The 12,814-nt window shown below is 44.0% G+C and overlaps 1 protein-coding gene across 8 annotated transcripts in view; it reads right to left on the bottom strand.

Moving 5' to 3' along the window:
- LOC137642806 (WD repeat-containing protein 44) overlaps window positions 1-12,814 on the bottom strand; it is a 102,546-nt gene that overhangs the window by 20,410 nt on the left and 69,322 nt on the right. For 5 of the 8 annotated variants that reach the window (XM_068375672.1, XM_068375676.1, XM_068375678.1 and 2 more), the window contains 5 exons: window positions 10,535-10,671; window positions 9,729-9,830; window positions 7,263-7,440; window positions 6,756-6,825; window positions 15-169 (listed from right to left, as the gene is read on the bottom strand). In XM_068375672.1, the coding sequence (XP_068231773.1) occupies window positions 15-169; window positions 6,756-6,825; window positions 7,263-7,440; window positions 9,729-9,830; window positions 10,535-10,671 (642 nt within the window). The remainder of the gene's footprint in view (window positions 1-14; window positions 170-6,755; window positions 6,826-7,262; window positions 7,441-9,728; window positions 9,831-10,534; window positions 10,672-12,814) is intronic. The other 3 variants (XM_068375674.1, XM_068375677.1, XM_068375679.1) reach the window with 1 other exon arrangement.

Here is a 12,814-nt window from a genome sequence, read left to right as displayed (position 1 = left end):
ATAAATCAACTTACCTTAATATCAGCATTACATTTTGTACGAATATCTAGGAAATAATTAAAAGCTTGTTTAAGGACCCACACTCTCAAGACATGATCTTGTCCAGCAGTGGCTAATAATCGACCACATCCGCTAAACTTCATACACCAAATTGGTCCCGTGTGTTCACCTACGAATAATCATTAGAAAGAAATGAAAATATCTGAAACTGAATCTGATTGGTCTAAAATTTCTAAAAAAATAATTTTGCTATAAATTTTGTTTTCCTCTATAATGCCTAGAGTAAATGCAAAACACCTGAAAATCATTGGCATTTCACAGTTTTCTAGGGTGTAGTTCACTCTAACTATTACTGTCATTGAATTTTAATGAATCCTGTAAAATAAATAAATTGATAATCGCCGTACAGTATAGGAATACGGATGCAAAATCAAATCATTATTTTAATGTACAGTACTTACTTTACTAGGCTACTCAAAAATCACAAATTTTAAGTAATTTGTATTTTTCCTAACAATACTTACCTCGAACTACTTTCTTAGGAGTATCTGGGATCTCCTCCCAACCGACCAGAGTTTTGTGTAGTTTACCCTAGTCTCGTTTTCTATGAGAGGTAACCTCAGGTGGAGTGGAACATGCCCTGAGGCTATCCCCCAGGTCAGAGAGCATGCTTGCTCAGGTCTCGATCTCCAGTAAGTTCTTGATAGCTTAGGTATCTATGAAGTCCAGCAAGGCACTCGGGGTAGGATGGGCGGGCCATTACCCGAAAGTAGTTCGAGGTAAAGTATTGTTAGGAAAAATACAAATTACTTAAAATTTGTGATTTGTTCCAACACAGAATACTTACCTCGAACTACTTTCTTAGGAGACTTATACCTTAGGAGGTGGGAGTGTCCTTCAGGACCTAGAGACCGTGATGAGAATAGAAGAGGAACCTAGGGAGGAGACTAGGTTCTGCTGACCTCAAAGAAAACACGAGGAAAAAGGGAAAACTACGCAAAAAACCATCTTAGTGTCTATGTAACTCACTTCTGCTAGAATCCTAGGAGACATGTCCTTCCAATGATAGTGTATCCCATGGCAGTTTCAGGGGGCTACCCGAGCCATTTCCGGTAAGGGAATAGGGGAAGGAAGAACAAGGGGGCTCAGGAAGGAACCTGTGTCTCTTGGACTCGCTACCCGCAGTTACCACTGGGGCTACACCCTTAAACCAGTCACCTAAGTACCGAATCTGGCGGACGTCCTGTTCGTACGCCCAGCCTGAAACTGTTGAGAAGACCTTCGTGAAGCCCTGAGGACTGTCGACAGTCTGAAGCATAGGGTTTTGAACTGCCATGTTTTGGTAGTCCCTTTTACCCTTAGGAACCTCCTCTTGGAGGGATGAACAGGGACCTTGAAGAAGACGGCTTTGAGGCCTATGGACCTCAGCAGTCCTCCTCCTTCAAGGTCGCTAGGACCGACTTCGGAGTGTCCATCTTGAAGTCGGTGTTGTATACGAATTGTTGAGGGCTGAATGGTCTCCAGAACCCTGTCGCCTTCTCCACCAGGAAGAGCCTGTTGTAGAACACTGGACTCGGTTCTCGACCGGTTCTACTGCCCCTTTCGCCAGCATTGCCGAGCCTTCTTCCTGCAATACTGCTACTCTCCAGGGGTCTCTGGATGCCAACCACTCCGCCTGTTGATCTGGGATCCGAGGTGGAGGTCCGCTAGGAAGGGAAGCTTGTACCCCTCCTTTAGTACTGCTACGGTCCCCGGATTCGCTCCATGGTCCTGCCATGCTTGCCAATATCGTTTGAGGCATCCCCCCACCTGAGGCGCCAGCAGGAGTAGGGAAGCCTCCCCTCCTAACTCCTTCGAGAGCCGCGGCCTGAACGCCCTCTCCTGGAGTCTGAGTAGGAGGGTCTGAAGGTTAACCGAGGAGTCGAAGCTTCCCTACGGGGGGCGAGGCAAAGGAAAGATTACGTGTGCCAACTTCTACATCCGATGGGCGGACGGAGCCGAAGAGGCACTGGGCAAAGGTGCAGGGCTCCCTCTCCAGCGGCCACTGAGGCAGGCACAGGAGAGGCAATAGCCCCGTTCGACCCGCTCAGGGAAAAACCACTCTGCCTTCGTCACGGATGGAGCCGTCATGGGCCTACCCCCTCCCGGGGAAATCCGTGGGGTTTAAGTACCTTGCCATGTCAGCGGCCTCTTCTGATGCTTGGATGGGGCTGGCCGGGACAATGGCACGGCTGGCCCCATCACGGATGGAGCCGCCGGAACGGAGGTATCCGTCATGGGTGTGTCAGCGGCCACCTCCAATGCTTGGATGGGGTTGGCCGGGACGATGGAGCGGCTATCTCCATCACGGATGAAGCCACTGGGACGGAGGTACCCGTCATGGGTCTACCCCCTCCCGGGGAGATCCGTGGAATTTAAGTACCCTGCCATGTCAGCGGCCGCCTCCGATGCTTGGATGGGGCTGGCCGGGACGATGGCACGGCTGGCTCCATCACGGATGGAGCCGCCGGGACGGAGGTAGCCGTCACGGGTGTGTCAGCGGCCACCTCCAATGCTTGGATGGGGCTGACCAGGACGATGGCACGGCTGGCTCCATCACGGATGGAGCCGCCGGCGCGTAGGGAGCCATCATGGGTGTGTTAGTGGCCACCTCCAATGCTTGGATGGGGCTGGCCAGGACGATGGAGCGGCTATCTCCATCACGGATGAAGCCACTGGGACGGAGGTACCCGTCATGGGTCTACCCCCTCCCGGGGAGATCCGTGGAATTTAAGTACCCTGACATGTCAGCGGCCGCCTCCGATGCTTGGATGGGGCTGGCCGGGACGATGGCACGGCTGGCTCCATCACGGATGGAGCCGCCGGGACGGAGGTAGCCGTCACGGGTGTGTCAGCGGCCACCTCCAATGCTTGGATGGGGCTGGCCGGGACGATGGCACGGCTGGCTCCATCACGGATGGAGCCGCCGGGACGGAGGTAGCCGTCACGGGTGTGTCAGCGGCCACCTCCAATGCTTGGATGGGGCTGACCAGGACGATGGCACGGCTGGCTCCATCACGGATGGAGCCGCCGGCGCGTAGGGAGCCATCATGGGTGTGTTAGTGGCCACCTCCAATGCTTGGATGGGGCTGGCCAGGACGATGGAGCGGCTATCTCCATCACGGATGAAGCCACTGGGACGGAGGTACCCGTCATGGGTCTACCCCCTCCCGGGGAGATCCGTGGAATTTAAGTACCCTGACATGTCAGCGGCCGCCTCCGATGCTTGGATGGGGCTGGCCGGGACGATGGCACGGCTGGCTCCATCACGGATGGAGCCGCCGGGACGGAGGTAGCCGTCACGGGTGTGTCAGCGGCCACCTCCAATGCTTGGATGGGGCTGGCCGGGACGATGGCACGGCTGGCTCCATCACGGATGGAGCCGCCGGGACGGAGGTAGCCGTCACGGGTGTGTCAGCGGCCACCTCCAATGCTTGGATGGGGCTGGCCGGGACGATGGCACGGCTGGCTCCATCACGGATGGAGCCGCCGGGACGGAGGTAGCCGTCACGGATATGTCAGTGGCCACCTCCAATGCTTGGATGGGGCTGACCAGGACAATGGCACGGCTGGCTCCATCACGGATGGAGCCGCCGGGACGGAGGTAGCCGTCACGGGTGTGTCAGCGGCCACCTCCAATGCTTGGATGGAGCTGGCCGGGACGATGGCACGGCTGGCTCCATCACGGATGGAGCCACCGGGACGGAGGTAGCCGTCACGGATATGTCAGCGGCCACCTCCAATGCTTGGATGGGGCTGACCAGGACGATGGCACGGCTGGCTCCATCACGGATGGAGCCATTATGGGTGTGTTAGTGGCCACCTCCAATGCTTGGATGGGGCTGGCCAGGACGATGGAGCGGCTATCTCCATCACGGATGAAGCCACTGGGACGGAGGTAGCCGTCATGGGTCTCCCCCCCCGTGGGGTGTGAGTACCCTGGTATACCAGCGGTTAACCACGAGGCCTGAATAGAGTAGTCGTGGTACCGGGTATGGATGCCATGCTGCCGGGTAGATCCAGCGGCTACCTCCGCTGGAAGGATGGAGCTCCTGCGGATATCCATGGAGCCATGGGCTTCCCCGTGCTGGCTGGTTGGTTCCTTCGTTCAGGGCTGGCCACCGAAGGACTGGAGGCCGGGACAAGGCTGCCAGTCCGAAGGGGCGACTCTCTCCACTGGGCGGGAGAAGTCGGAACCTTCGTGGGCTTATGCCGGTCTGCCAGAGCCTGCTGTAGGGTTGCCGGGGTTAACGTCGAAGGGCGGGCATCACCGTCGGAACGGGAACCTCCGTCCTGGGTCCACTGCGCTCGTGCCAGCTAGGTGGCCTTTGGAGGTCAGGACTCGACTGCCAGTCCGAAGGGGCGACTCTCCGCTGGGCGGAAGGAGTCGGAACCCTCGCAGACTTATGCCGGTCTGCCAGAGCCTGCTGTAGGGTTGCCGGGGTTCACGTCGAAGGGCGGGCATCCCCGTCAGAACGGGGGCCTCCGTCCTGGGTCCACTGCGCTCGTGCCGAGCTAGGTGGCCTTTGGAGGTCAGGACTCGACTGCCAGACCGAAGGGGCGACTCTCCCCGCTGAGTGGATGGAGCCGGACCCTTCGCGGACTTACGCCTGTCGACTGGAACCTGCCACGCTGAGTCCCTCCGTCGGGTGCCACTGCTGCCAGAGGAGTATCTATCCAGGGATCTCGTCCTCGGACGCCAACCTGAAGGACCCGGTGCCGCAACTAGCTCCAGCAGCCTGCCGAGGTGAACCATCACCCACTCACTGCTCTTGAGGTATCTTGAGCGCCGACTCTCGTGGCGCGACCTCGAGGGGGAGCGAGAACGCGACAACTTCTTGCGGGACTTCTCCCTTCGTCTCTTGAGCTTCCTCAGCACCTCGTCTTGGGAGGCTCCTTCTCGGCGATGTCCTCGGCTGCAGAAGTGACTGAAAAAACACGCCAAAGAGGCTGGAGAAGAATTAGGGACATTTTTCCCCACATGGGGATATCAGAGGAGACGTGGCCTGCTTGCACCAGGACTCCGTCTCCCATACACACTCCCGCAAGCCCCTCACTCGTGGAACGACGCCACAACCCCACGATCCTGAAGATCAGACTCTTGGGGAAGGGCCGCGGGCCTCTTCCCCCCAACGGACTTACCTCGTCCCCTACTCTGGGTAGGGGAGGGTGGTAGGGAAGCTCTGTCAGACGAGACGCCCGGCGAAGCAAGAAAGGAAGGGGCGCTAGGCTTCTTAGGCGACCCCTTCGTCGCCTACTTCTTCTTGGTGCTATACCGCACCCACTCAGACTCCTGGGGAAGAGCAATGGGCACTTCCCCACAACTGACTTACCTCGTCCCCTACTCTGGGTAGGGGAAGATGGCTGTATAAAAGAAGCTCCATTCGACGAGGCATCGGGAAAAGTAAGCGGCGAGGAGAGGCGAGTCTTCCTATGAGACCTCTTGGACGCATTCCTCTTCTTGGTGCTGAACCGCACCCACTGCACCACGTTCCAGGACTCGCACTCCGGACACGTGGCTGTAGGAGAACATAAGCTGCCCCTACACGACGAACACAGAGGATAAGGGTAGGGGGATGATTCACTGTTAATTGTTCTCTTCAGTTATTTATTTCCTTGTTTCATTTCCTCACTGGGCTATTTTTCTTGCTTTCCCAATTAGGGCTGTAGCTTGGATAGTAATAATAAAAATAATAATAATGGGTCCACGCGGGGACCGCGAAAGACACAAAAAGGGGGTCGGGGACATAAAAGGTCGCACTGGGTAAGGAGAGAGCGTCGAGATGTTATCACAACGCGACCAGAGAACTTACTGGAGATCGAGACATGAGCAAGCATGCTCTCTGACCTGGGGGATAGCCTCAGGGCATGTTCCACTCCACCTGAGGTTACCCCTCATAGAAAACGAGACTAGGGTAAACTACACAAAACTCTGGTCGGTTGGGAGGAGATCCCAGATACTCCTAAGAAAGTAGTTTGAGGTAAGTATTCTGTGTTGGAACAAACAACGATTAATTGTTTAAAAAGTGCAATTCTTTTCCTTTTTAAGTGTTATACAAAAATCCCAGATTATAAGTTTCATTACAACCCGAAGAAGAAAAAGAAGAGAAAGATCAAACTTAATACCTTACAACACACTTGAATGGTATCACTGTAACAATCATAATCATCAAATAATAACATATATCATTACAACACAGTATCAAATAATATGTATAGATATCAGTACCAGTAGGCAATATTAGTTAGTATCCAAATAACCACTAATACTCATTGGATGCCTTAACATTGCATATTAGATCATGAAGCAAGTTAAACAAAAAAAATCATATGCTATCAGATATAGTAGTTAATGCAACTTAATAAAAAAAAATATTTTCTGTTATTACTAGGGATCATGATGCAACCTAATCCATAAATTGAACAAGAACTTTAACTTTATCTTTACAAGATTAATACTAAGATTGAATAGTACACAATAACATATCTTTATCATTTAAATGCAATTTCTCTTTAATTCACCTTTAGCAAAGAAAATTAGATTTTTAATATTAACACTGAAATGTCCTTGTGAGGTTCAAAAAAATTATAATACTTTCCATTTATAACATATAAAATCAAAGTAAAACTAAAGTTGTGAATATCATTAACGACGTTTTACCTAAGCTACTGGATTTACATAACATCAAATATTGTGAATAAAAGAATTAACATACCAGTAATCTCCTGTACATACATAAGATTGTCAAACTCATGAGGCCCTTTATGGCTGTGTGCAGTTTTGATCTGAAAATGAATGAGAAAAAATAGATTTGAATTTTCTTGGACACCATAATTGACATACAACTTTTACTCTAACCCTTTCCTTCACTATTACAGGACACTACATCAAGGAGTGTATATACTGTAGCTCAGAGGTAAGGTTACACTCCAGTACTCTATTTAAAAACATGTCATGCCCTGCATATACCAGGTACAGTAGATGCAAAGACAGCTTATAAACATATTCGATTTACCTTAACATATTGCTTAGTATTACTAGGTACAGTAGATGCAAAGACAGCTTATAAACACATTTGATTTACCTTAACATATCGCATGGCATTACTAGGTACAGTAGATGCAAAGACAGCTTATAAACATATTCGATTTACCTTAACATATTGCTTAGTATTACTAGGTACAGTAGATGCAAAAACAGCTTATAAACACATTCAATTTACCTTAACATATTGCATAGTATCATGTGCTGGAGCATCATCTTCAAAAACATCTTTTTCCTCCCTATGTCTATGGGAAACTTCATGTGCTAAAGAGCGTGCCTTGCTCACTGCAGACTCCATCTTTCGTCCAAGGAATTTCTTGAGCTGGGACCTGTAACGGATTCGTTTTTTTAGTGGTCTAATCCTACAGTAGGATTCTGTCTTAATTGGTTCTTAAGTTAATCATTTTGAAAAGTACAGTACACTTATTATTAAAAGAATAGTTGGTTTTGATGATTACCTTTCCAAGTTATAAGTCCGAAAACTCGTGAAGCAGGACATATTCGCCATCTTCCGTTATCCCACAAATTTTTCAATGGAGCATGTTTATTAAAGGACGGTGTAGGCATTCATGATCCGTATCATTATGGATATGAAGACCAAGGACAAGATAGGCCCCTCAAATTATTACAGAGCCAATACCTGAGGATTTTCCTAACCCATGTAATTGCAAGATCTGTTACACACCAAACTCATGTGAATTCAGAATGAACTCTGTACCATGCTCAAGATTTTGTGCTTGTGGAAATTCAAGTAATTGCACAAATAATAACATATAAAGCCAGTTATGCACATTGTATCTACAAAGGCACTAAAGGATGAGACAACTAGACTTTTTTCTTCTAAAATAAATTTGAAAGGAATTTTCAGTTTATAGTATGATTGATTATGTATTCAGTTTCCATTACTTTGTAGTTGGTATATATAACTTCACATAGATCATGGACCAATCATTGCGTAATTCCAACTAAGGACAGCCCAAAAAGGGCCACAGGGCATGCACAATGTGACACTGTATAATTAAAATACATATACAGTCAGATGGACATATTCGTGGAGATTACAGATAACTGAATATACCTTTTTTTTGCCTAGTTACTTCTTTATCCTTCAATTTAAAATCTTATCTATTAGGTATTATAACACTGTGTTCAGGTGACTCAACTTCAGTTAAATCAAGATATAATGAAGTAAGTAAATCTTTTGTTTTCATAGAATTAACATTTAACCCTTTTACCACCAGGCTATTTGGAAATTTCCAACCCTTAACCCCCAGGGGTTATTTTTTTTCCAGCACATTTTGCAGTATATTTTTTTTCAAATTGCTCTAAGAGCCTTAATTTTTATCATAGAGAGGTCAGGTTGGTGTCATTCTCTTGGAAAATGTATGAATTTTCACAAAAAAATTATCAAAAATACGCAAAATAAATATTAAATAGCATTTTTTTGCAAGGACGTACCAGTACGTCCATGGGGGTAAAGGGGTGAGTTTTGTGAAACGTACCAGTACGTCCTTTGGGGGTAAAAGGGTTAATTGGCAAGTCAACCATTTAATTGTATATTGCGTCCTTATATTAGCAGAATTTGCAAATAAACTGCACAAAACTGTGTCCTTCTGGTGTAGAAAAGTGTTTTGAAAAAATTCAGTCCCTTATAGTTTTCAACTAAAAGCATCTGCTCTCGAGATATAGTTTTACGATTGGATCTGGCAGCAATCTTGGTTGCCATTTTGGAAAAAATCTCCCCATACTAAAAATGCGTACTCAAGATAGAAATCATCACTAGACATCATACAATCATTTTCTGAAGAGAATAGCTGTATACACTCCCGTGCCACAGTCGCCGTCTATGTGGCGCCTAGACTGATGTGGCAAATTCTATATACATTTTCCTCTCTTCACACATCTGACAAAACTATACATACTGAAGCTTACACTTTCACTCAAGGAGATAGCTACTGTAAACATTTTTCAATGGCTATCTGTCAACATAGTAAGGGTAGAGGAAACTATGCAGCTACATTAAGCAGCTCTTCAAGGAAAATGACACGACAAATTCATATCAATGTTCTTTAGTTTTAGAGGATGCCAAAGTATTTGTACCAAGGCCTTCCATTGTCCCGAGTTAAAAACAGTTCTTTTGGAAGAGGGTGCACTCAAACATACTTTTAAAGGTGTAAAGGTCACTCTTGAGCAGCAGTAGCAAGCAACAGGACAATGTCTCAGATGACAACCATACATATATACAGTACATATAATCAACTAACCACCTCTCCAATCCAGCTAGGACCAGGGAGGGCCAGGCAATGGCTGCTGGTGGCTCAGCAGGCACCCTCAAATATGACAAATTCACAGATTAATTTATATTTTCCCCTAACTAATAAAAATCTGTAGCTATTTATGTGGACATATACTTTTAGCGTAGCCTTCCAGCTACGCTAGACGTATATCTCCACATAAATAGCAGAAGGTTTGTTAGTATGTTACCCCTTTCCCCAGGTAACAACGGCTAATGAAAACATTCTGTACAGGCATGCTCTCCCTGTTTGGGATCTAGGGATTGTAGCCTTTGGATTTTCCAACTATGGGGGCACCTTGGCTGGTAAAAATAATAATGATAATACAGAAACAACAATTAATAACTTACGTTTTCTTTTTTACAGCAGAACCATCTACTTCGGGTAGTTTCTTTACATTTACATCTAAGACACTTTCTTCATCTGATTCCTGCCCATCAATGTTTGAGTTACTGTTAAAAAGAAATCACAAAGTATTAAAGAACTGAAATATGAATTCTAAGATTACAGTATACAGTAAAGATTTTTCCTTACAGGATGACCTAATAAAACAATAGTCAAGAGAACATACAGAAAAAGGGACTACTACACCTAAAAGCTACCTTTTTATATCATTAAGCATTACTGTACTTTGATATTTTACAAAATTGCCCATACATAAAAGAACTAATTATGGCTACTATTAGTATATACTGTATAGTAAAAAAAAATGCTTTAAATGGCACTGCCACATATGCTAACTAGAGGGGTACTCAGTAGAGTGTCGACCTCCGCAGCAGCATCTTATTGCTCGACGTTGACCTTGACATGTATTAATTGGCGTGGATTTTCATACAATAAAGTATGAACCAAGTTTAAAATCTGTGACAACGCTGTCCAAACTTAAGGCTGATTACGTGAATTGGACATTTTGCTTGAGCGTGACCTTGACCTTCCAAAATTTAATAACTTCCAGCTTTCTACATAACAGTTAATCCCTGCAAGTTTCATTACTTTATGATTCAAATTATGACCAGGAACCTGTTCACAAACACACACACACAAACAATGGCAAAACCATAACCTCCTAACAACTTTGTTGGCAGAGGTAATTAATTAATTATCTAATAAATCTGTTACATTTATTGTAAATGATCAACCCTACAATACATCTTACCTGACATATTCACTGGTAAGCCTCATGATATGAAGAGAAAGAGGATTGAGTGCTTGAGGCAGACAATTTTCAGCATCACTGAGCGGTATCCTTTCACCCGTATCGAGATTCAACACCGTTACTTGCTGAAGTATCTCCTAAAAATAAATATTCAAGAAAGTATGTCAATAAAATAAATCTAAAGGACCGCTTTAAACATTCTTAAAATCTACACCAGAAATGGGACTGTGATGACAATAAATTACAGTAATATACTACATAAACTATTAAAGTACTTTATGTACATTACAGTATCAAACAACAAATGGAGACAGTAAATAAACAGCAAATGTACACAATGTATACCCTGAGCCAACTTAGGAAGCAGTGACAGATACATATAAAAGTAATTACAGGTAATTTTTGAAACTTCTTAATTGAAATTGCAAACAAACCATCAAATTGATTGGTGATTTTTTAGTGAAAATACTGAAGGGAAATTACAAACTAAAATAATGGGCTTAAAACTACAGTACTGTATCTATATGATTTCTACAACTTATAAAAGCTGAAACCCCATCTATGCAATACTATTTCTTTTAATGAAATAAAGAACACAACAAGACCACTATCTTAAGTCGCAATAAAAAAAGAAAACAATGTCCCATTTCTACTCTCAATTCTTTAGCAAGTATTTGGTCTAAGTGGTCAGTGAATATTAAAGCAAGAAAGAGTTACAAAAGTTGGGCAGCTAATAAGGAAGACACTAAAGGGAACATAAGAAAAGAAAGAAGAAAAAACTATGGAATGGGAGCTGAATATCTAAAGTAAAATAAAAACTACAGTATACTCTAAAAATTCAAATACATTTCAATCTATTTGTTATAAACGCTAATTTGAGATAACCTTTATAAGTCACACTAAATTAAGGAATTAGGATGAAACTACTTGAAAGTAGCAGTAAATGGTAATGGAGTGTTACTTCCAAAAGAGATACTTTATAACGTTTGCAAAATGCATCGCTATTTATGAAAGCAAATAAGCCACAATAGGTTACTATTAATTTACACATACTTTATATAGAACCACCTCTTCTTTTCTAATTTGTATTCTTTCAAGTGTCAGGACACTACTACTAGACATATCTAAATTATATTTATCTTATACAATAAAGTAGCAATTGAAAAATTAGTATCACTGACGTTCTCTTTCTCTCAAATTCAGGAAAACAGCTTCAAGAGACAGAAAATAAAAGTTTACATCAATTTATGTTTGCTACACAATAGGGATTATTTTCCATAATCATATTCTACCAACTGCAGGAGATGCTAGGTTATGGGTCACTAGTGAGTAAAAAGTCGAGCTTCTATGTTCCTATGAAAGTATTGTGTCCTATCTCACTCGAGAAATCTACTCTTAATCTTCGTGGGCAGGTGACAAATTGAAATTGGGATCCATCATCTAAAACTTATGAGGACAAATTGTATCCTAATATATTCCCTTTATTACAGATCAAGGATGAAAGTAATGTTGAAAATATATTGAAGATTTCCTAAAGAAATGTCCCCATTAACAATGAAGAGTTCTTTGAATACAATTCAATAAGTGCACCTTGATATAAATGTACGTAAAGAATCTTAGTAAATTTCATAAGGGATTAATTTGACACATGGCTAGACCAGAACTGTGGTCCATTACATACCCAGGGAGGGCCTGGAGCCTTGAAATTAAAATAATGTGTCTGGGAATTGTAATATGTTTGATTATGAATCAGTTTTACATCGATAAGAAACAGAAAATATGTAGACTAATCATCATTATTCTATCAATTTAAATAAGATTTCAAATATAACACTACAAGATCTTTCCTAAACCCATGGCAGTTAGATATTTAGAATTTCTTAATGTTTAATTATGTTTTAGGATATACTGTATTTTGGTAATAAAAAAATCCTTTTATGAATTAATAAATTTATCAAATTTACATAAGCAGAACCCTTGTAGGTATACAAAGTGTTTATTGTTGTATAAATTATATGGACTCAAAAAATTTAATATGGGGGTTTTAATCTTGCAAAATGCATAAATGTGTAATACTAGGCATGAAGTTAATTCTAATAGCCAGGCATTCTTCATCACGAGGCTCAATACTACACAGTATTCTAGAAGTTTTATTCCAGCTGTAACCAAGTTGTGGAATGATCTTTCTAATCGGGTAATTGAATTGGTAGAACTTCAAAAGCTCAATCTTGCCGCAATTGTTTTTATGTTAAACAGGCTGACATATGTCTTTTTATAGTT

This window comes from Palaemon carinicauda, chromosome 6 (assembly GCF_036898095.1).
Source record: "Palaemon carinicauda isolate YSFRI2023 chromosome 6, ASM3689809v2, whole genome shotgun sequence".
NCBI lineage: Eukaryota > Metazoa > Arthropoda > Malacostraca > Decapoda > Palaemonidae > Palaemon > Palaemon carinicauda.
Note: the sequence above shows the minus strand (reverse complement) of the source record. Positions and strands in the feature narration are given on the sequence as shown.